Genomic DNA, 21,266 nt, shown 5'->3' with positions numbered 1-21,266 from the left:
ATGGGTTTTCAAAAAATAAAGTATAAATGTGTTGAACATTAAGGAAAGGAGAAGTAGAGAGTGCTTGGGATTATGTTCAAGGAAGGACTCTCTAGGGCATGACATGAGTACACAGGCAGATTGGAAGCCCGCTTGGGAGTTGGTCTGGGAGTTAGCTGGCTCTGAAAGGTTGGGCAAGTGCAATGAGCGAGGACTGGAGTGGGAGGAAAGTTCCAGACAGCCTCACTCCTGAGCTGATAATTTCCACAGCACTTCTTTCTCCTTCCATTACTTGTGTTACTCCTTCTTCGGAGGGTATCTATAGGTGTTTCCAAACAACGAGGGAAGCCAGGAACTAAATTCTTTTTTCTGAAGTGGCTAAAGAGACGGCCATTCTTTCTACTGACTGCTTTCTCTCTCTAGACAAGTGCCTGTCTGCACAGGCTGCACCAGGGAGTGTTGGTAACCCAGGAAGGAGTTGGACAAATGATGGGGGCGTACCGAAGTCCCATTGGCCCATCACAGATCTGGACTTTGGTCTCAGTGTGGGACTCAGGGGAGGCAAGGATTGGTTCTGACCCTGAAGTGCTGATATGACCCCCCCCCCCTTCCCCTTCTAGGAAGTGGACATTGTGGTAGCACCGTGCCAAGGCCTCCGGCCTGCAGTGGATGTTCTGGGTGACTTGGTGAACGATTTCTTGCCTGTGATAACCTATGCACTCCACAAAGATGAACTCTCTGAGAGGGATGAGCGAGAGCTTCAGGAAATCCGAAAGTATTTCTCCTTTCCCGTATTCTTTTTCAAAGTGCCGAAGCTGGGCTCGGAGATCATTGCCTCCTCTACCAGAAGACTGGAGAACGAAAGGTCACCGCTCCATCATCAGCTGATTGGCCTGGGCTATCTGAGCAGCAGTCACTGTAACTGTGGGGCTCCTGGCCAAGACACTAAAGCTCAGAGCATGTTGGTGGAACAAAGTGAGAAACTGAGACACTTGAGCACGTTTTCTCACCAGGTGCTACAGACCCGCCTGGTGGACGCGGCCAGGGCCCTGAATCTGGTGCACTGCCGCTCCCTTGACATCTTTATTAACCAGGCCTTTGACATGCAGCGGGACCTGCAGATTACTCCCAAACGTCTGGAGTATACTCGAAAAAAGGAAAATGAGTTGTATGAATCGTTGATGAATATTGCCAACCGAAAGCAGGAGGAAATGAAGGACATGATTGTCGAGACGCTGAACACCATGAAGGAGGAACTTCTGGATGATGCTGCCAACATGGAATTTAAAGGTAGGTCCTAGAGAGCTGGGCGTGGGCTACTGGGACCAGAGGATTCTTTAACCCTTTGCTAACCTGAAATTGAGCCAATTAATTCTGAGGGCCAAAGGAAACTCAGGAGGATCTCATCTACCCAACCGTCATTAGCAGGAGCCCACCTTAAATCATTTAGCCACAGTGGCCTCCCTTGTTCTCAGAGGCCTTCCTGGAAGATTCCGCTGTCATTCCTTCCCAGGACTGGCAGTCCAGCTTCTGGTAAGTTCATCCTAATAGTGCTCTTTAATCTCCAGTTTGTGTCTGTATTCCCTTGACCTTGATGGAGCTGGAGAAGAGCTCCAACTGGAGAAGAATGTTAGTGGAGAAGAATTCTTCTGGAGAAGAATGTTACTAAGTCATGCTTTAACCTTGGCTTTAACCTTCGGCATGGCCCATGCTTCCTTATTGGTCCTTTCTGTGTGTGTCGTGATCTCATTTTCTTTCCAGGCTGCTCCCGAAACCCAGCTCAGGAGGATTTCCCAAAGTCCTGTTTTCAGCTTTTCTGGAAGCCCCATTCTTCATGGATGGCTGTTAAGAAAATTGGGGCACGGTGATGGGTCAGGTCTTTTGGGGCTGACGTTTAGGTGTGGCTGACCTTGCATACTGACTGGTCTGTGGACCTCCCTGCAGGAACGTGAGCCCTACCACCTGTTCATTAAAGGGAAGTCGTTTGCAAGTTACCCTTTGGGTTCTCAGTCCCGGCTGTACATCCAAATCTGCTGGGAGGCTCTTTGAAAACATAAATGTTCGATACCACCGCAGAGCACTGCAGACCGATTAATCAGAATTCCTTTTCTTTTCTTTTTCTTTCTTTCTTTATTTTTGAGAGAGCAGGCGTACGTGAAAGGGGAAGGGTCAGAGAGAGAGAGGGGGAGAGGATCCAGGGAGGCTCTGTGCTGTCAGCACAGAGACCGACTCAAGGCTCGAACCTATGAAGTGCAGGATCATGACCTGAGTCGAGACAAGAGTCGGACACTTAACTGCCTGAGCCATCCAGGCACCCCAATCAGAATTTCTTATGTGAGAGCTAGCATCAGTTTTTTTTTCTTTTCTTTTCCTTTCTTTTCTTTTTCCTTTTCTTTTTCCTTTTCTTTTTTTTTTCCAGTCTCCCTGCGGATTCTGTACATTGCCATCTTCTTGATGAGGGAACTGAGGCTCAGGCAGGTTAAGTAATTTGCTCAAGGTCACATAGCTACTGAAGAGTAAGGGCAGAATTTGAATCTAACGGTCTTATTTCTGAGTTAATTTCCATGCTTTCCTGCTTCTTAATCTGTTTCTGGCTGCTGCCGCCACCGTCGTCCTCATAACCGGCTCCCAAGGCTCAGCCTGGTCTCCGGCTCTTTGCTTTCCCTCGTCCTGCATCCGGTCTGCCGCCGGGTCCTGACGAGTCTTCGTCCCTGTTTCATATCTACCTTTGCTTTTCTGCTGCCTCTTCTGTAGTCTGCCTGAACTACTGTTACCTGTTGCTCCCCCGGACATCTTTCTCTCCTTTCTCCAGTTCATCTTTCGCGGCTCCCTGTTCCTACAGACTAAGTTTAGACTTATGAGCCTAGTGTTAAAGATCTTCCAAAGTCTGACCGACTTTCCTCTTCCTCTTTCCCAATGTGCACCTTCCTGTAATTTCTATTTCAGTTGGTCTCAACTGCTTGCTGTCCTCCATATGCTTCCTTTACTTTTTCTTTGCTCCTGTTCTGCCCTAAACCCAAAATGTCTTTTATTTGGGAATTTCCAAATCCTACCTAGCCTTCAAGGCCTCTTCTAGATAACATTTTGACATCTCTTGCAGCAGATAACACAGAGTCTGTGGATGGTACCTCTTCAGAGCCCGAATGAGCGTGCGAATGATGGTATACGGCCGTGTCACGCTTATACAAAGGACATAGAGTTGACCCTAGCAAACACAGGTGCCTTATCTCTTACAGGTCTTTCTAAAGATGAGCAAAGATACGTCTTTGGTGAATTCCCCCCGTAGGGAGGACTTGCAGTGGAGATGCTAGGAGGGTTTCTGACTCACCGAAACAAAGCTGGCACATCAGTGCCAGTGGCACAGAGCCCTTGGTAAAGGTGGGCAGACCGTGAAATATTTGACTGTATATTAGGTGCCAAGTACACCAAGTTTGGTGCCTGGGAAGCGGTGGTTAGTTCAACAGACGCAGGGGGAACTGGGAGCATGTAGATCAGACGTCTGGCTCTGTTAATTGCATGATGGATTTGTGAAGCCACTTCCGTACTCGGCTGTGTGTTAGACGAGACTTGCATGGCTACTACTTAACCTTGTTCTAAGTTCTTCCTGGAGACCCTTGATGCAATAAGTAAATTTAGAAGAGGCCAGAAGATTTACCAGCTGGCCTGGGGAACCAGATTTCTGGTACCGTTTTTTTGTTCTGTTCCATTTTGTTTTGTTTTGTTTAAATAAAGGTAATGCAGGTATGCTGGCTATATGGCATACACACTTCAGAAAAGACTTTTGGGGTGCCTGGGTGGCTCAGTCAGTTAAGCGTCTGACTCTGGCCCAGGTCATGATCTCACGGTTCGTGGGTTTGATCCCCACGTCGAGCTGTGTGCTGACAGCTCAGAGCCTGGAGCCTGCTTCAGATTCTGTCTCTGTATCTCTGCCCCTCTCCCACTCGTTCTCTCTCTCTCTCTGTCTCTCCCTGTCTCTCTCAAATATAAATAAACATTTGAAAAATGTATTAAAGAAAAGCCTTTTTTTTTTTTAAAGGTAATACCTACATACATAGAATAGTTAGGTCAAAGGGAATGTAGGTGATTTTGTTGATTTGTTGGTTAGCTTAAAATTCTGATAGATTAAAAACAATTTTTTTTGTTAGATGTTATGGGATCTCCTCCAAAAGAGGTAGCACCGATTTAAATTCCCACAGTAGACATGAGAGTGCCTTTTTAGGAGTGGAGTTTTTGCAGGTAACTTGTCTTCTCTTAAGTTCTGTCCTCTGGCTGGCAAAACAGATTTCTGATTCTGGGAGGTAGCTGGATGGTGACAGTGTTCCAGTTTTACTTTTTATTTATCTAGCAATTGATCAGTGCTGAATCCCCGACTCTCGGGTTTTTCCAGGAACTAGGCAGTGTGAAAGGTTACAAAGGCTTTGCAGTCCCTGAGCTTTGGGTTCAAATGCTAGCCGTATTACTTCCTAACCGCACCGTACCCTTCCGGGTGCCGCCTTTGTCCTTTCTTTGAGACTGTCTCCCAACCCGTAAAATGTGACCAATAATACTCACCTGACAGGGGCGCCTGGGAGGCTCAGGCAGCTGAGTGCCCGACTTCGGCTCAGGTCACGATCTCACGGTTTGTTGAGTTCTAGCCCCACATCGGGCTCGCTGCTGTCAGCGCAGGGCCCGCTTCTGATCATGTGTCTCCCTCTCTCTCTGTCCCTCCCCCTCTCATGCCCTCTCAAAAATAAAACATTAAAAAAAAAATACCCACCTGACAAGGTTATTGTGAGTATTAAATTCGATTGCATATATAAAATACTTAGTATGGTGCCTGTCAAATGGTCTGCACTCAATAAATGATCCTCCTCCTATAAATGCGACATGAAAGCTGACAAAAATCAATGGGCTCGTTCTAGACACAGTTGCTTTTTCTCAGTATTCTTAGATGCCTGAGTAGTAGAGGGTCGCATGGCCCCGGATCATACTGAAGGTCAGAGCTCGTCAGCCAGCCGTGTCTTTTACAGCCATCGTGCTGGTAGCTCCTCGGCTTTGGTTGGGGGAGGCCCTTATTCTCAGTGCCTGCCCCTTCCTCTCACAGCCCACTGGCTTCTTTCTCTGCCTCCATAGATGTCATTGTCCCTGAGAACGGAGAGCCAGTGGGCACCAGAGAAATCAAATGCTGCATCCGACAGATACAGGAGCTCATCATCTCCCGGCTTAATCAGGCGGTGGCGAACAAGCTGATCAGCTCAGTGGATTACCTGCGCGAGAGCTTCGTCGGCACCCTGGAACGGTGCCTGCAGAGCCTGGAGAAGTCCCAGGATGTCTCAGTTCACATCACCAGTAATTATCTCAAACAGGTACTCGCAGAATGGCCAAGATACCGTGTCACAGGTGACGCACAAAGCAGACACCACACAGAAACCCAGCCTCAAGTTAGCCCGGAGTTGCCCTTTCACCCCTCTGCCCATCCCCTTTGAATTATATTGAACTTTTCCGTCACATGAGCACTGCCTGTCAGAGGGGCTTGTGAGCTGCACAGTCGCAGTTTGGGTGATGAGCTAGAAGGTGAAGAGGGAAGGAAAGGGGCCCAGAGAGCCGCAGAACCGATGATGCACCTGCGTCGACTCTGCACTCGTATCGATGGGTCTATTTGGGAACCTTGAAACTGGACCCTGCCTTAAGTAAATACTATTTATCACATTTTCTAATCAGCCCCTCTGCTCAGGGCATATTGACTTTGGTTTGTGTGTTCTCTTCCAGATCTTAAATGCCGCCTATCACGTCGAAGTTACGTTTCACTCAGGGTCCTCGGTTACAAGGATGCTGTGGGAGCAAATCAAACAGGTGGGGCTTGCTTAGAGAAACATTCTCTGGCCCTGGTTGGCTCAGAACCTTAGTCACCAATAGCAGCTGATGTCTAGGATCTTCTGTTGGTGTAGGTAGGTGGCCGTTTGTCCCGATTTGCCTGTCCAAGACAGTTCTGGTTTATGCCAGCTCTGAGATAATTAGGAACGGAGCCACTTTAACGCTTGAGAATGGTGCGTTTAAATATTTTATGCAGCCGTAAGACTCTCCTTCACTAGCTTCTTCAGATTCCTTTCTCCCCAGCCGAAATGTTTTCTCAGAATCAGGCTTTCCTGCCAGAGGCCATTTGTGTGGTTTCTTTTCTGGAATTTGATGTGGCTCTTATTCCATACTGAGTTCAGAAAGGGAATTCCGGGCGCCCCCGGCGCTGACTGTATGTAGTGAGGGTTTGTGAGCCCGTAGACTAGGCCTAGTGTTCTTTGATGCTTTCCTTTGGTCTGAGCCCTGATTATGAGGTAGATGGAATGGGAGAGGAATCTTGGCCTTCACGTGGCTGCTTTCTTACTAGCCTGCTCCTAACAAGTGGGTAGCCCAGAGGGGAAGGGCGTTGGCTCTTTCTGGTGGCTCCTGTCCCCACCCTTGCATGTTCTTCCTCTCTTCCCGCAGATCATCCAGCGTATCACGTGGGTGAGCCCACCCGCCATCACACTGGAATGGAAGAGGAAGGTGGCCCAGGAAGCCATCGAGAGCCTCAGTGCCTCTAAATTGGCCAAGAGCATTTGCAGCCAGTTCCGGACCCGACTCAACAGTTCTCACGAGGCTTTTGCAGCCTCCTTGCGGCAGGTGCGTGTGTCGGAAGAGAGAGAAGAGCCTTACCTGTCGAGCAATATTTTGCCCACTGCTCTGCGTGTAATTTTTCTAAAATCATCAGTGTGTCTTCTTCCTATATGTTAAAGGATAATATCATGTTATAGGAAGTTTCATCAGTACATTTTTCACGTGGAGATGTTTCTAACTCTTGGGAACATGAAGGGAACTCGGTTAATTTCTCCCCATTTCACCGAGTGAGGAATGAAAATCAAGGGGTAGGAATTTTATTTATTTAGTATTTTAGAAATGAGTCACAGAGGAGGATGACTTTGTAACTTTCACACTGGTTCACAGTTATGTGACATGTGCTTGTCCCCTCAGAGTGTGCGTGTGTGTGTGTGTGTGCGTGTGCACGCGTGCACATGTGTGTACGTGTGTATAGAGGGGAGGGTGTGGAGATGGCGCATCCAGGAGGCAGAGTGGTTATTTATCGAGAGCTCCCTGGATGCCAGTGTTGGAGCCATGTTCTGCACAGCTTGGGTAACTCTCTCAGTTGTCCTCAGCAGGTAAATACTTTTGTCCCCATATAATAGGTGAGGAAGCCAAACTAGGGACTGGGAAAGTCACGTGTCTTCTTTCTGTTTCTCTTCCAGCTAGAAGCTGGCCACTCAGGTCGGTTGGAGAAAACAGAAGATCTCTGGTTGAAGGTTCGCAAGGATCATGCCCCCCGCCTGGCTCGCCTTTCTCTGGAAAGCCGTTCTTTACAGGATGTCTTGCTACATCGTGAGTCCCTGTCTTTCCCAAGTAAATTGGGAGAAGTTTCTGGATACCTGGCGTTCGCATGTTCTACCTCTAACGCTGCTTCCTTGCAAAGCTACCTAAGCACCCACTGATGTGTTTTTGAAACCCTAAAGTCTGTTTGGTCCCACTATTTGTTACAGAATCCATTTCTTTTTTTTTTTTTTTTTTTTTTTTTTTAACTTTTTTTTTTTTTTTAGACAGACAGGCGCCCCTGGTCCCGCTATTTGTATAGTTCAGGTGACATGACAGGTTTATTTAAATCAAACCAGTTAGGGGGCACCTAGGTGGCTCAGTCGGTTAAGCGTCTGACTTTGGCTCAGGTCATGATCTCACAGTTGGTGGGTTCGAGCCCCACGTCAGGCTCTGTGCTGACAGCTCAGAGCCTGGAGCCTGCTTCAGATCCTGTGTCTCCCTCTCTCTGTGCCCCTCCCCCCCTTTCAAAAATAAATAAACATTAAAAAAATAAATAAATCGGACCAGTTAGGGTACTTTCTACTAGTTTCCAGTACTGTCAGAATTACAACTTCCTACTTTTAGGTCTGTGTCTAAGAATCCTTTTTTTTTTTCCTTTTTTCTTAAACAAGGTATATATTTTCTTCATAGGCAGTCTTTAAGGTTTTATTTTTAAGTAACCTCTACACTCAACGTGGGGCTCGAACCCACAACCCCAAGAGCAAGAGGCAGGCTCCCATTCCTCCTGCCTCATCCCTGTCTCTGTATTTCACAGGTAAACCTAAACTGGGTCAGGAACTGGGCCGGGGCCAGTACGGTGTGGTGTACCTGTGTGACAACTGGGGAGGACACTTCCCGTGTGCCCTCAAGTCGGTCGTCCCTCCGGATGAGAAGCACTGGAATGACCTGGCTTTGGAGTTTCACTACATGAGGTGGGTTCTCCTGTCGTTCATCCCTGTGGGAAAAGATCCAGAGAAGAAGCCGGAAGCCGACACGACTTTTGTACCAAGAGCTGCAGCGTCCCTGGTCTCTCCATTCCTGTGCCCCAGGGTGTCGTGGACAGTATTTCTGGGTTTGTTCCAGTCACGTGCTCTCTGCCAGGCCTTCAGTGGCTTTGCTTGCCCTCTCCCCGCCATCCTGATTTCTCATAGACTCCGTCTCCCGTTGGACTTCTTCCTTAGTCCTTGCGGCCTGTCCGTCTCTAGATTCCGTGACGCTTTGTCCTCACTGGAGGCCGTTGTCTTTCCCTTTCCTCTGTACCGAGGGCCGGTCCCCCTGGACCTGGACTGAGGGTGGTCCCTGGGGTATCCTTTCCCCCGTGGCGGCACGCTGTGCAGGGTGAGACCGGAGCACGGCAGCCGCGGCCTCTCTCGTTCCCACCAGGTCTCTGCCGAAGCACGAGCGCTTGGTGGACCTCCACGGCTCAGTCATCGACTACGGCTACGGCGGCGGCTCCAGCATCGCCGTGCTGCTCATCATGGAGAGGCTGCACCGGGACCTCTACACCGGGCTGAAGGTGAGGCGGGGCGAGGGCGTGACCGCGCAGCCGGAGCCACGGGGTCCTCCCCGGCCTGTCAACCCTCCTTGTTTGTCCGGGCCTTCTAGCTTTCACGACACGTTGTTGGAATAGTCAAGCTTGATTACCCCAATCCGGAAAAACCTCACAGACTTCTCAGAGTCTGATTTTCAGCCCAGAACGCTGCCGGTTCGCCACCGTCACCTCTGGTGATGGTGGTACAAACCTAGACTACGCGGAGGAGCAGAAAAGCGTCCTATAACTTTGCTGTTCTTCCTCCTTTTTTCGCTCTCGAGGGATGAGCCAGTTTTTGTCGTTTAACCAGCCAGTATTTATCAGTGACTCCTTTTTGTCCAAGAGCCTGTATTAAGCACCAGAAGGGGATATCAGGAGGTGCGATTGCCAGGGGCCCCCGGCTGGCTCGGTCAGTGGCGCGTGTGACTCTTGATCTCGGGGTCAGGAGTTCAAGCCCCACTTCAGGTGGAGAGCTCACTTAAAAAAAAAAAAAAAGTCTAATTGTCAAAAAGCTTCTAAGAGACTTGTAGTCAGTGAGTATGTCATGAGGATTTGAGTTTGGTAAATATACCCTGATGGGTAAAATTTGGTAGAAGGAAGAGGCCACACTGGGGGAAGGAGGAGTGTAATGCCCAGAGCATCTGAAGGACACTGGTCGTGTTGGAGCAGCTGTCTGGGACTAGGGGAGCATGATGTGCAAAGACATGTTGAGAACAAATTGTAGAACACCAGAATTAAGAATTTCCATAGAGGGGTGCCTGGGTGGCTCAGTCGGTTCAGTGTCCGACTTCGGCTCAGGTCACAATCTCACAGTTCGTGGGTCTGAGCCCCGCGTCGGGCTCTGTGCCGACTGCTCAGAGTCCGGAGCCTGCCTGTTTCGGATTCTGTGTCTCCATCTGTCTATGCCCCTCCCCCACTCATTTTCTGTCTCCCTCTGTCTCAAAAATAAATAAACATTAAAAAAAAATTTTTTTTTAGAAAAGAATTTCCATAGAATTCAAATCCCAGTCTAGACCCTGAAAAGCTGTTGAAAGATTTTGAGTGAAGAGGAGATACGGTCAGTCGGATGCTCAGTTTCCCTCGCCCAAAGCAGCAAGGGAGGTAGAGACGCTCGTTTCTCTGGTCCCTACACTGGGGCTCAGTGGGGCTGGGGGAAGCTAACCCCAGCGCATGTGGGTAGGTCCCTTCTCACAGATGCCTCTCATGCCAGTTTATGCGGACGCTTCTGGATATAAGACAGGAATCTCTAGAAATGATCGCAGGAGCCGTGGAAACTCAATAGGGTCGAGAAAATGACTCTCCCGGTGGCTCTCCCTCTTCATTTCAGAGGAGTTAAGCTCAGCACTGTCTGATGCTTTCCCACAAGAGGGCTAGAGAACTGAATCTCAGCTTCTGGATGAGTGATGTAATGTCCTCTGGAATTCAGGAGACCCTAAGTTGGAGGCCCGGTACAAGTAAGATGTGTGAGTTTGATATTTGAATCTGTAAAGCCAAACCTGGGCCAATGAGGCTTACAATGCAGCAGAAGTCATTCTGCCTGAGAAACCTAGAAACACCTTTTTTGTAAAAAATATGTTTTTATTTTCTTACTTAAAAAAATGTTTAAGTCATCTCTCTGCCGAACGTGGGGCTCAAACTCATGACCCTGAGACTAGCAGTCACGTGCTCCGCTGACCTAGCAGCCACGCACCCTGAGACCCAGAAGTACTCTGGGTCTCAAGGGCAGTTCCAGAGTTTGTGGGGGGTAGGGGATGGAAATGAACTCATGCGTTCAGTTGTTGGACTGTGCCTCTTGTAGTCCTGTTTGGGGCAACCCCTCAGCCTCCTCCTCCTAACTTCTTTCCTCTTCCCTTCTTCCCATCTACTGTCTGCGCTTGTCCTGTGTGCCCTGGTGCAGGCCGACTCTCGGTGCCCCGCAGAAGGAACTCTTAGTTGGTTTAAGCAAGTTGGACTGAGGAGTTGTCTTGTTAGTGACACGTGAGCCCTTTTGTCTCCCCAAGGCTGGGCTGACGCTGGAGACACGTCTACAGATAGCCCTAGATGTGGTGGAAGGAATCCGCTTTCTGCACAGCCAGGGACTTGTCCACCGTGATATCAAGCTAAAAAATGTCCTGGTGAGTAGAGCTGTTTCCCCGAGATAACGCCCCGCCTCCGTGGGTTAAGTGACCTTGGGAGGGTCCCCACGAATGTGAGTTTGATCATAGGAAGAGGCTGCCGGAAAAACAGTGGATTGATGGGATCTCAGACATAAGGCTTGGGGAGCGTGAAGCCGCATCATAGACTGAGCGTACGTTGCTTAAGGCTTTTCCTCCGAACACCGTTGAAAAACTTCAAACTTACAGAAGAGAAAAGAGTGGTACAACGACCACATATGGTTCACCCGGATTCATATTCTCTTTCTCCTGGGTTAGTCTCTCTCTGTTCCTCAGTCTCGCACACACGTACGCACACTCTTTGTTCAAGTATATGAAAGTAAGTTGCAGATAACACGTTCCTAAGTACTTGAGCTTGTATCTCCTAAAAAGGACATTCTTCTGTGTAATTAAAATGCCATTATCACACCAAAGAAATTTAACATTGGTATAATGCTGTTAGTTAACATGCAGTCTATATTAACATTTCCCAGTTGTCCCAAATATGTTTAGTTACCCGAATACGGTCATTTGTTTGTGTGTTTGATCCAGGGTTCGCTCCAAGGGTCGTACAGCGTACTTTGTTGTCATGTTTTTTATCCTCCTTTAACCTGGAATAGTCTTTCTGCTCTTTTGTGCTTTTGTGACGATGCGTTCGAGGCTTCCAGGTCTTGTTATTGCTTAGGGTTTGATCACAGGTGCTGGATGAGGGCTGAGATGGGTAAATGCACCTTAAAGGTAAGGTGGTCATGTTCCGTTATCTCAATTGTAGAGACTCCTCTGACATATTCTCTTGACACTGTGTTGCATTATCATTGAGGTGTTTCTGGCAACAGGTACATACAGAGAGATGACAGCAGTTTGGGGGGAAGGGAAAGATCGTCCTAAAATCATAGGCCGAAACCTAAGAGGCTTATCTGTAGTCAAATGAGACGTAGATTTATTCTCTTGGGCCTTTGGGAAAGGAAACTGCAGGGAATTCAGGAAACTCTCCTCAGCTCACCAGAGGACCTCAGCCTTCGTACTTAGCAACTTTCTGCCCTGGGGTCTGGAGGTCAGAGAAGAATAATCAGGAACCAAAATCCTTTCCTCCGTGTCCTTCACTTATTCGTTCTTCCTAGACTTACTAAGTTCCTGCTATGTGCCGGCAGTGTGCTAAGTGCTAGGTATACAAAGACGAGAAAGGCAGCCCCTGCCCTTAGGTTGCTTACAGTCTGGGGGGAAGATGGGAATGGGAACGAGTCTGGAGACAGGGAGGCGGGAAGCAAGATTGAGGAAGCGCTCCTGGGAAGTAGACACCCGCTTCAGAGCTTGAGTGTGCCCCTGAGCTTGAGTGTGCACCTGAGCGTTACGTGCAGGGTCAGACGCAGGCTGACTCTTGCCCTGCTTTGTTGGCAGCTGGACAAGCAGAACCGTGCCAAGATCACTGACTTAGGGTTCTGCAAGCCAGAGGCCATGATGTCAGGCAGCATTGTGGGGACACCAATCCATATGGCCCCTGAACTTTTCACAGGTAAGCTGCAGGGCGGGAGTGGGCCTCAGCAGGGCTCCATGCTTTAATGAGTTCTACCTCTTGCTTAAGTAGTATCCACAAGTAACTACCGGCCGGTCTGGGGCGGGCAAGGGAGAGCCAGGGGAGGGGAAACCTAAAGACAGGTAGGGGGAAGGTGAGGAGGTGAAGGGGTGAGAAGGAGAAGCGTAACCAGGAGTCACCAGGTCTGCTTTTGGATGTTTCTCTGGGCTATTCGTGCCGTGGTTGCCATAATCAACCAGTTAGTTGATCATAAAGTCCTGACTGAATAACTTCTGTACATCAGGAGTTGGCCCTGATCATCAATGAACTCGCTGATGACAGAGATCTATTAAGAGAGGTAAAACAATTAGGAAGCAGCATCAGACTGTGTGACCAGGTGCTAATTCGGGTGCTACGTGATGTGATGCTGGTGTTCAGACAGGTGGTAAGTGAAGGTTGAAATGTTTGACAGTTTTATGGTAGGAGATTTGGGGTAGGACTTGAGTCGAGTCCGGGAAAATTGGTATGTGGGCAGGGCATTGCTATTAAGCATGTTCTTGGAGCTAGGCAGTGCGAGTACGGTTTTTCATATATTTTGTTCCATTTAATCCTCACAGCAAGTCTGTGCTGCCGCTGATGCATTTTTGTGCCCGTGTCACGGGTAAAGTTAAGTCCAGACCGGTGAACATCAGAAAGCCACCCCACAATGCTGAGCTAGAAATGATGGAGCTGGGATTGGAATCTAGGTCCTTCTGGCTCTAGAATCTAACCGGGTGTCTGAAAGGAGAGAACATTCTGGAGGCTGGGGAAAGGGAAGTATGAGGAAAATTGCCTGACAGGGGACAACTCCCTGTGGGGAGTAAAAGCAAACAAGGTTGGAGATGAAACACACCGAGCTTGAAATCCACACCGAGGAAGAAAGCCTCGCTGTGGAAGAAATACTGGAACTTGAGCTTTTGGGGCGCCCACGTGGCTCAGTCTGTTAGGCGTCTGACCTAGGCTCAGGTCATGACCTCACGATTTGCGAGTTCAAGCCCCACATAGGACTCTCTGCTGTCAGCACAAAGCCTGCTTTGGATCCTCTGTCCCTCTTCTCTCTTCCCCTCCCCACTTGCTCTCTCTCTGTCTCTCTCAAAAATAATTTTAAAAATTTGAAAAAAAGAACTGTGCAGGCGGGGGATGAGGACACGTTCACGGAAGGTCAGCTTAGCAGCGGGAGGTGGAGGGGCTTTGCGGGGCGAGAACCAAGGCAGGCAGACCAGGGGTTTGGGTCTCCAGGATCAGGCTGGTAGCAGCACTGACACAAAAAAGCCGTGCCAGATTCAGTTTCAGTTCACGGGAGGAACGGGTGGGATTTTGTGGTTAACTAGGTGTTGATGGTGAACAGCAAAGGATGACCAGACGAGGACTCGAGAGTTTGAGCCTGAGGGGTTGGGGGGGGGGGTCGTGTCTGTGCCAGGGAAGAGGGGACGGTCCCTGCGGGCCCCTCATCAGCGTGGGGAAGAGTTAAAATGAGCCGTGTACGTGGCCTGCTCTCATTGGCCTCACACACAGGTCCGGCCCCGGCCCTTCCCTGAGTGATGCGCGTGAGGGCAGGGGTGAGCGGGACCCACGGTGGACTCAGCACACAGTCGTTTTCTTTCTTGAGATTCACTTCTTGGAACATTTCTCTCCCCCCCACGGTTGTTTTCTTTTGGCTGCTTGGTATTTCACTTCCCTTGATTCTCTGCAGTCCATCCTGTTGCTGTCAGAAGAATCTTTATAAGATAGGTTCTTCATGTCACCTCCTGCCCTAAAACCTAAAGGACGTTATGCTGCCCATTGAATCCAGACTTTTCTGTCTTTTAAAAATCTTTATATTCTGAGGTGCCTGGGTGGCTTAGTCGGTTACGTGTCCAATTCTTGATTTAGGCTCAGGTCATGATCTCATGAGTTCGAGCCCTACATTGGGCTCTGTGCTGACAGTGTAGAGCCTGCTTGGGATTCTCTCTCTCTCTGTCTCTCTCTCTCTCTCTCTCTCTTTCTCTCTCTCTTTCTCTGCCTCTCTCCCTTCTCTCTCTCTCTCTCAGAAAGAAAAAAATAAACTAAAAAAATCTTTACATTTTAAGGGCGCCTGGGCGGCTCAGTTGGTTAAGCGTCCTGACCCTCTTGATTTCAGCTCAGGTCATGATCTCACAGTTCGTGAGTTTGAGCCCCCGCATCAGGCTCCTGCACGCCTGCTTGGGATTCTCTCTCTCTGTCTCTGTCTCTCTCTCTGCCCCTCCCCACCACCCCCCCTCAAAAATAAATTAATTATTTTTAAAAAATTTAAAAATCTTTACATTCTGGTTCCAATCTGCTCACCCACCTGTGTTTCCCAAGCTTATTTCCCCAATCCGACCCGTCAGGATGGGTCTTCTTGGCTGTTCAATCAAAATCAGAGGCCTGTCCTCCTCCTCCTTTGTCAGGCTCTGGTCTTGGCCATCCTGGTGTCTCGCATCGCCCTTCCTGTGCTGTGGTTTTGGGTAGAAGATGGGCGTTGTCAGCGGTCCTGCCTACCGGGGTTGCTGTGGGAGATCATGGCTGTTAAAAGCTTTAGACAAAAAGGCGTGATGACCTCTGCAGACCCAGTTATAGGGGCACAGCTGATCTCTCGCCCCGGCTCACTGCCGTCGCCCTTTCTTGCTGTAGGGAAGTACGACAACTCCGTCGATGTCTACGCCTTTGGCATCCTCTTCTGGTATATCTGCTCGGGCTCTGTCAAGCTCCCCGAAGCATTTGAGAGGTGTGCCAGCAAAGACCATCTCTGGAACAATGTGCGAAGAGGTAAGAGCCACAAGCCCTACCCTGTCCCGACCCCGCCCCGGCCCCCATCGAGGGGAGACTGAGACCAGGCCCTGCAGCCGGGCCTCCTGTCACCCGCTCCGGCCGTCGCACCGCAGGGCCACGTACCGTCAGGGAATCTGGGGAAGACACCGAGGTCGCCCCTTTGCTTTCAGGTAGCATTGCGCTGAACCATGTCAAGGCTTTTTTTCTTTAAAATTTCCAATTCTTCTACTTCCTATGCCAGTGCGTTCCAGTGTTCTGTCACCGTTACTGTCAGGTTCTAACCTAGGTGTCTGCAGTCGATGCCAGAACTCCTGAGCGCCACGTGGGCCATCGGTCTGCAAGCCGGTCAGGCCTCGTGGTGGCACTGGCCCCGTCGCTGACTCTGGTCTTCTTTCCATGCGCCTGTCTCCAGGGGCCCGGCCGGAGCGTCTGCCCGTGTTCGACGAGGAGTGCTGGCAGCTGATGGAGGCCTGCTGGGACGGCGACCCTTCCCAGAGGCCCCTCCTGGGCATCGTGCAGCCCATGCTCCGGGGCATCATGGACCGGCTGTGCGCGTCCGCTTCGGAGCAGCCGAACCGGGGACTGGATGACTCTACTTGAAAGCAAAGACCTTTCTCTTTTACTCTGTTTCTTTCCTTCCCCTCACCTGTTGGCCGTGGGAAGAATTGGACGTTTATTCAGAGAGCTCCCGAGGGAACTGATGCCCGCTGGGCAACTTGAGACCTTCCCAGGCAGAGGCGCCTGCCAGGTAGCGAGGAGCTCGCTGGCCGTCGGGGCGCGTTCAGCGGCTCACCGGTGCCCCACACTATCCCGTCCGCACAAGATCGTGTGGGACACGTAAACACGGAAGAATGCAACGTTCCAGCCCCAGAACTGAAAAGGAGGCAAATGTCACCATCGTCTGCTCACTGTATGTTGCTAAGACAAGTGGGGCACTGCGGTGGTGATAGTACTAAAAATTAGAATTTTTGTAATTTCGGCTCTAGCTAGGAATAGTTTGGTTCTATCCAGTCGTCAGGACCCCTGGAAAACATGAACTTAGTTCTGGGATTGTAAGAACATCAGAACAAAAAAATAACTTCCCACTACCTGCAGCCGGAGATCTCAGGTCGCAGCAGCCAGAGGCCCCGGTGAGGGAGCTAGAAACGGAGCTGTCTGCTCCTTATGGTGCCAGCGTGTTTACATTTATGGGACCGAATATCCCTGACTTCTGGGGGAGGCTTTCATGGGTTACATCACCAAGAGGCTGCATAAAGGCAAAAAAAATGTGTGTGTATGCATATGTGTGTATATACATATGCGATTGGATTTTGAGTTACTGGCAACCCCGGGACCCAATCTCTTTTTCTTCCCTTCATTCTTGACTTTTTCCCCCCCCCTTTGGGTTTCAACATGGGGAAGGTCCAGTTAACATGGTACCTGGGGATGAGTGTCTGAGTAACATTGACCCATGTGGAGTATCTGGTGAGACCTGAGAAGGGGCAGTGATCTGGAGGCCGTGAACTTCCACGCAAACCTACTAGAAAGATACCACATTGTTTCTAAAACTTAAAAGAATCAAAAACTCTCATTTTTGTGTTTGAACCTAACACACTGATGTTTTTAAACTTGGGTCAGTGAGCTTTTTCACCAAGATCTCTTTCACAATTCGTCCCTTCTTTTTACCTTGTTTTGAATACAAGGCAAGAAGACAAGCACCAGATGAAAAAGAAGAATGCTCTTTGTAGCTCTGTGTGTGCTCCTCGCCCTGTGTGTTAGCCTCTGGGGCGGTTCCCCTCCCTTGCAGTTGGGACACACACAGTGTGAGCATTTGTCAGGAGGTGTACACAGTAAGAAATTCTGAAGGGGAACAATTTAAATATCGGTGCCTCTCAGATCTTGACTTCGGGCCTCTCTCCACCAAAATGGTCCTCTAGATTTAGAAAACCAGGCGGGTGAGGGAAGAGGCAGTGGAGGTGAGGAGCCTCTGTCGCATCTGCCTAGTCCCCAAGCACTGTGGTCTGTCCCTTGTGCCTGACCTCCAGCTCTGTGAAGCAGGTCCCTGAGTAGATGTGTAAGAAATGGGCAGACTCGCTGCTGGAATTTTGTAGGGTTGTTTCCGAGAGAATGACCATCTCTTAAACATTAACGGAGTAGAAATGGAATCTAAAGTTCAGTTTTAACTCTTTGGCTATCCCGAGCTCGGATTATGATACGTTTGAGCACAGTAACCCTCTAAGCACTTGGAGCCCTTCAGAGACTCCACATAGTGCTAAAAACTTTTCTACTTGCAAACGATAAAGTGAGACACCCAGTATCTTTGGGTTCTGTGAGCGCCAGCCAGCCTTGTGTTGGTAGAATGTTCGGTAGGTCTCTTAACACCTATTTATAGCTTTACTTCTTCAAATCATCACTCCGTTCTTGTCACGTTAACTCGTTTGTCCTTCTGGAAACAATGATGGGGCTTCCAGGAAGCCAGATTTCAAGTTTAAAAAGGAGAGGTGAGTAGTGTCTACCTGCCGGAAAAACAGTCTCAGTGTCTGTTCTGTATGAGATTTCATAAAGGACTTCTGTGCTTCCCTTTTGCAGCCGGTCTTCCTTTACTCTAGCTGGGATCAGGAATCTGTGCTTCCGTGCTGAAGTCATTTTCCTAACATTCTTCCAAAGTCTTAGTTCTCACCCCCATTCACAGGGAGGGAGGGTCGCTTGTCTTCCACCCAGTGTCCCTTGTCAGCTCTCAGACACCAGTTTCCTAGCAGATTTTTTTGCCTGAGTGAGGAGGAAGGAGGATGGGAGGGACCAGTGCTAAGTAAGACGGTAGTTGCGTTAACAATTAAAAAAAAAAAAAAAAAAAAAAGTATTCTGAGGAAAGGTGCAAAATATTCCTGAAAATCTCCAGGCCAGCCAAAGTCCACATATAGATATTTGGAGGTGTTATTTAAACACTCAGCAGGCTGAGTGCAGGAGTGCATATATATAACACACTGCATACTTTGCTTTTGTTTTATAACATTGTCCGCTAATTTTGGATCCTTTGTTCCTTGGCACCCGTTGTTACTACGGTGATGGGATGCCATGAAATGTACTGTACTGTATATTACTTGGGAAGACACTAGGTATTCAAAGAAGTCTGGGGGGCACTTGGGCTATAGAGGGCTCGACAAGACCAAAGTCCTAACGATTTTCCCTCCTAGATTTGGTTGTATGTGCTCCCGAGCAGCAAGGTGAGATTGTGGCTGGGGAGGAGGACGGACGGGATGGAAGAATGACCCTCACTGTGTTCTGTCCTTCTAATCACTTCATCAGGGCGGTTTACCCCAGCCCGAAAATGATCACCTGGCCATTTTTAATGTGCTTGAAGTCCGGTCCCTTACGTGACTTCAGAACCGAGTGAGGGACCTTCTTGCAGAGCAATCAGGAAAATAGATGAAGCCCGGAGCCCCGGAGTGGCTGACACTGTGCCCAGGGAGCTGGCAGCGAGGGCAGTCTGGCATGACTTGAGGAATGCTCGCCTGGGTGAGGTTTCCACAGGCACGCGGCTCGCGGGTTGAGCGAGCCTTCCACTTCTCTGGGAAAGAGGGCAGTGTTGGTTCTTTCCGGACCAAAGAGAATCACTTATGACTCCATCAGTTTCAAGGGAACAGAGCCCAGACAGCAGCTTCTCCTGATTTTTTAACACTAAAGTTCAGGGAAACGTTGAAGGAAAGGCTATTATTAACTACGACAGATGGAAACGGGAACGGTAGAACTCTCCACCAGTCCCTGTCGGCATTTGGATGCATCTTTACCTGAGCTGCCAAAGAGGGGCCAGAAGTCTTTCCCTGATGAGAGAAGAGGTTGGGGTGGTAGGGCTCCAAAGTGATAACTGCACTGCATGACACTTTATTATTATTATTATTATTGGCTTAGTATTTAGCACTGAGAAGCCAGGAGGGATCGGTGATGACAGTAGCCCGTGGGGAGTAGAGATTCCCTCTGGCCTTGCTCTGGAGAGAAGGCACGCCTGGTCTCCCATCTGGCTAACCAGGGAGACTCCAGCCAGAGTCCATACTGCTTCAGAGCGGGATGAATGGCCCTTGACGAGTCCTTTGCCAAAAGACTAGTTGCTTCTTTGAGTTTTCAAAGCTTGAGTTTTGGATTTGCTGGATCAAGTAACCCACTTTTTGTTTAAAACAACAAAAAAAAGTGGATTGCTCCTTCTAACTCGGGGGGGAGTGGTTAGGGCCGGGGTGGCGGCAAAGGGGATAAGGGGGGGGGGGTAACCTTCAGAAACTTGTATCGCACTCTCCTTTGGGGGTTGCAAGTAGCACTACTGTTCCTAAAAGGGTTTTATGTTTAACTACATCTGCTTTGTCAACATCCAGTCCAGTTGAGAGGAGCGTAGAGACCATGTGAGTACCTGGCGTTGGGGGAGGCCACCTGACTCGGAGGGCTGAAAAGAAAATTGGTCTGGATGGCTTGTTGTCTTTTACCTTTATGTAATATTTTTATTTGTTTCAAAAGGACTAATGTCTATTACAGTGTTAATAAAAGCATAACGTACTGAGTGTGTAGAATGAAAGTGCAATAACCAGAGGACGTTACGTTGGCCCAAACCCAGTCCTTCTCCTCTCCCTTCTTGTGCTGCCTCGATCCGGAACATGGCACACAGGACCGCGTTGTGTTTTTACAAGACGTGACTTTGGGTTAAATCTTCGTCCAGTGTAACTTTGAGCGGTCAGGTTTGGTTTTATAGAGTATCCTGTATACTTGTTGGGATGTACAGATACCACATGTGCTGTATAATAAAGATCACATTCACGTTTTAGTTGACATCTCCTTGGCTTTGTTTTCCCTTCCCTCCCCAGGTTAGGAAGACGCCCCCTATTCGTTCCGTTTCCACTGGGACCTCGGCAGTCAGAGGCCTTTCGGTGTGCCTTAGAGAGCGATGGAACGTCTTACTGCCCCAGGCATGTTGCTCTGGACTTCTGGGTGCCTGGCCTTACGGCTACCAGAGGGCGGGGCAGGCGGATGGGAGGTAGGACAGCAGAGAAGATTCGGATGAAGTCGAGTGATAGCAATTCACTTTTCAGAGCCTCTTCCTGGATTCACAGCCTTTTCCCCAGCTTCTTTTCAGCACGAACTTGCAGCGCGCTGAGCCCAGGCATGGGCCTGGCTCCTCTTTATTTCACTGTGAGAGAATGGAATCTATATACTGGTGTATCTGCATTTGGAATATTTGAATTTTCTTTTTAAAAGGTTAAAAAAAATTTTTTTAAGTTTATTTGAGAGAGAGCAAGAGGGAGAGAGAGATTGTGGGAGGGGCAGAGAAAGAGCGAGAGCGAGAGCGAGAGCGAGAGAGAGAGAGAGGGAAAATCCCAAGTAGGCTCCACGCTGCCAGTGCATAGCCTAACGTGGGACTTGAACCCACGAACCGTGAGATCATGGCCTGAGCCGAAACCAAGAGTCAGATGCTCAACCGACTGAACACCCCCCACCCCCGCCCAGGCGCCCCAGGCTATTTGAATTTTTTATTTAGGCTCACCCCACTGTTCAGATCTGCTTGCCCAATACGCCCCGTCATAGACCCCTAGCAGCAGAGTGGCACCACCTATAGTCACCACGGAATGTCAGCCAGCAGCTTGCGGGTGTGTTTGGTGGGGTTTGGGGTTACCGGATTGCACTTGTGTGGCTGCGTCACTCTTTGCTACAACTGCCTGTGATGTGACAGCAACACGAGTTTGGCCAGGAGGTGGCAGCACACCCTAAAATACAGTTGACATGTTTGTGATGGACTCGGGGTGCCAGGGTTGGAGCTGAAGTTCAATCTGGATGGTTCTCAGCCAGGCCCTACACAGTAGACGTTTCATGCAGATAAGCCTCTTAGGCTGAAGAAACTTTCCACTAGCTCCAGCCACCCTCACAGTAAATGCCTCCCATCTTACATGTACATACTCTCTGTTCTAGGATAAAGTTCAGCACGACTGAG

General features: G+C 49.3%; 1 protein-coding gene across 1 annotated transcript in view; it reads left to right on the top strand.

Moving 5' to 3' along the window:
* Positions 1 to 20,105, top strand: part of DSTYK (dual serine/threonine and tyrosine protein kinase) — a 49,298-nt gene extending 29,193 nt beyond the window's left edge. The window contains exons 3-13 of the mRNA XM_049634468.1: positions 600 to 1,269; positions 5,092 to 5,324; positions 5,728 to 5,811; positions 6,439 to 6,615; positions 7,236 to 7,365; positions 8,111 to 8,267; positions 8,719 to 8,851; positions 10,867 to 10,980; positions 12,397 to 12,511; positions 15,182 to 15,316; positions 15,732 to 20,105. Coding sequence (XP_049490425.1) covers positions 600 to 1,269; positions 5,092 to 5,324; positions 5,728 to 5,811; positions 6,439 to 6,615; positions 7,236 to 7,365; positions 8,111 to 8,267; positions 8,719 to 8,851; positions 10,867 to 10,980; positions 12,397 to 12,511; positions 15,182 to 15,316; positions 15,732 to 15,919 — 2,136 coding nt within the window. The 3' untranslated portion in view covers positions 15,920 to 20,105. The remainder of the gene's footprint in view (positions 1 to 599; positions 1,270 to 5,091; positions 5,325 to 5,727; positions 5,812 to 6,438; positions 6,616 to 7,235; positions 7,366 to 8,110; positions 8,268 to 8,718; positions 8,852 to 10,866; positions 10,981 to 12,396; positions 12,512 to 15,181; positions 15,317 to 15,731) is intronic.
* The last annotated feature ends 1,161 nt before the right edge of the window (positions 20,106 to 21,266 follow it).

Source organism: Panthera uncia, chromosome F1 (genome assembly GCF_023721935.1).
Source record: "Panthera uncia isolate 11264 chromosome F1, Puncia_PCG_1.0, whole genome shotgun sequence".
Taxonomy (NCBI): domain Eukaryota; kingdom Metazoa; phylum Chordata; class Mammalia; order Carnivora; family Felidae; genus Panthera; species Panthera uncia.
The sequence above is the reverse complement of the archived record's forward strand: the minus strand, read 5'-3'. Positions and strand labels throughout refer to the sequence as shown.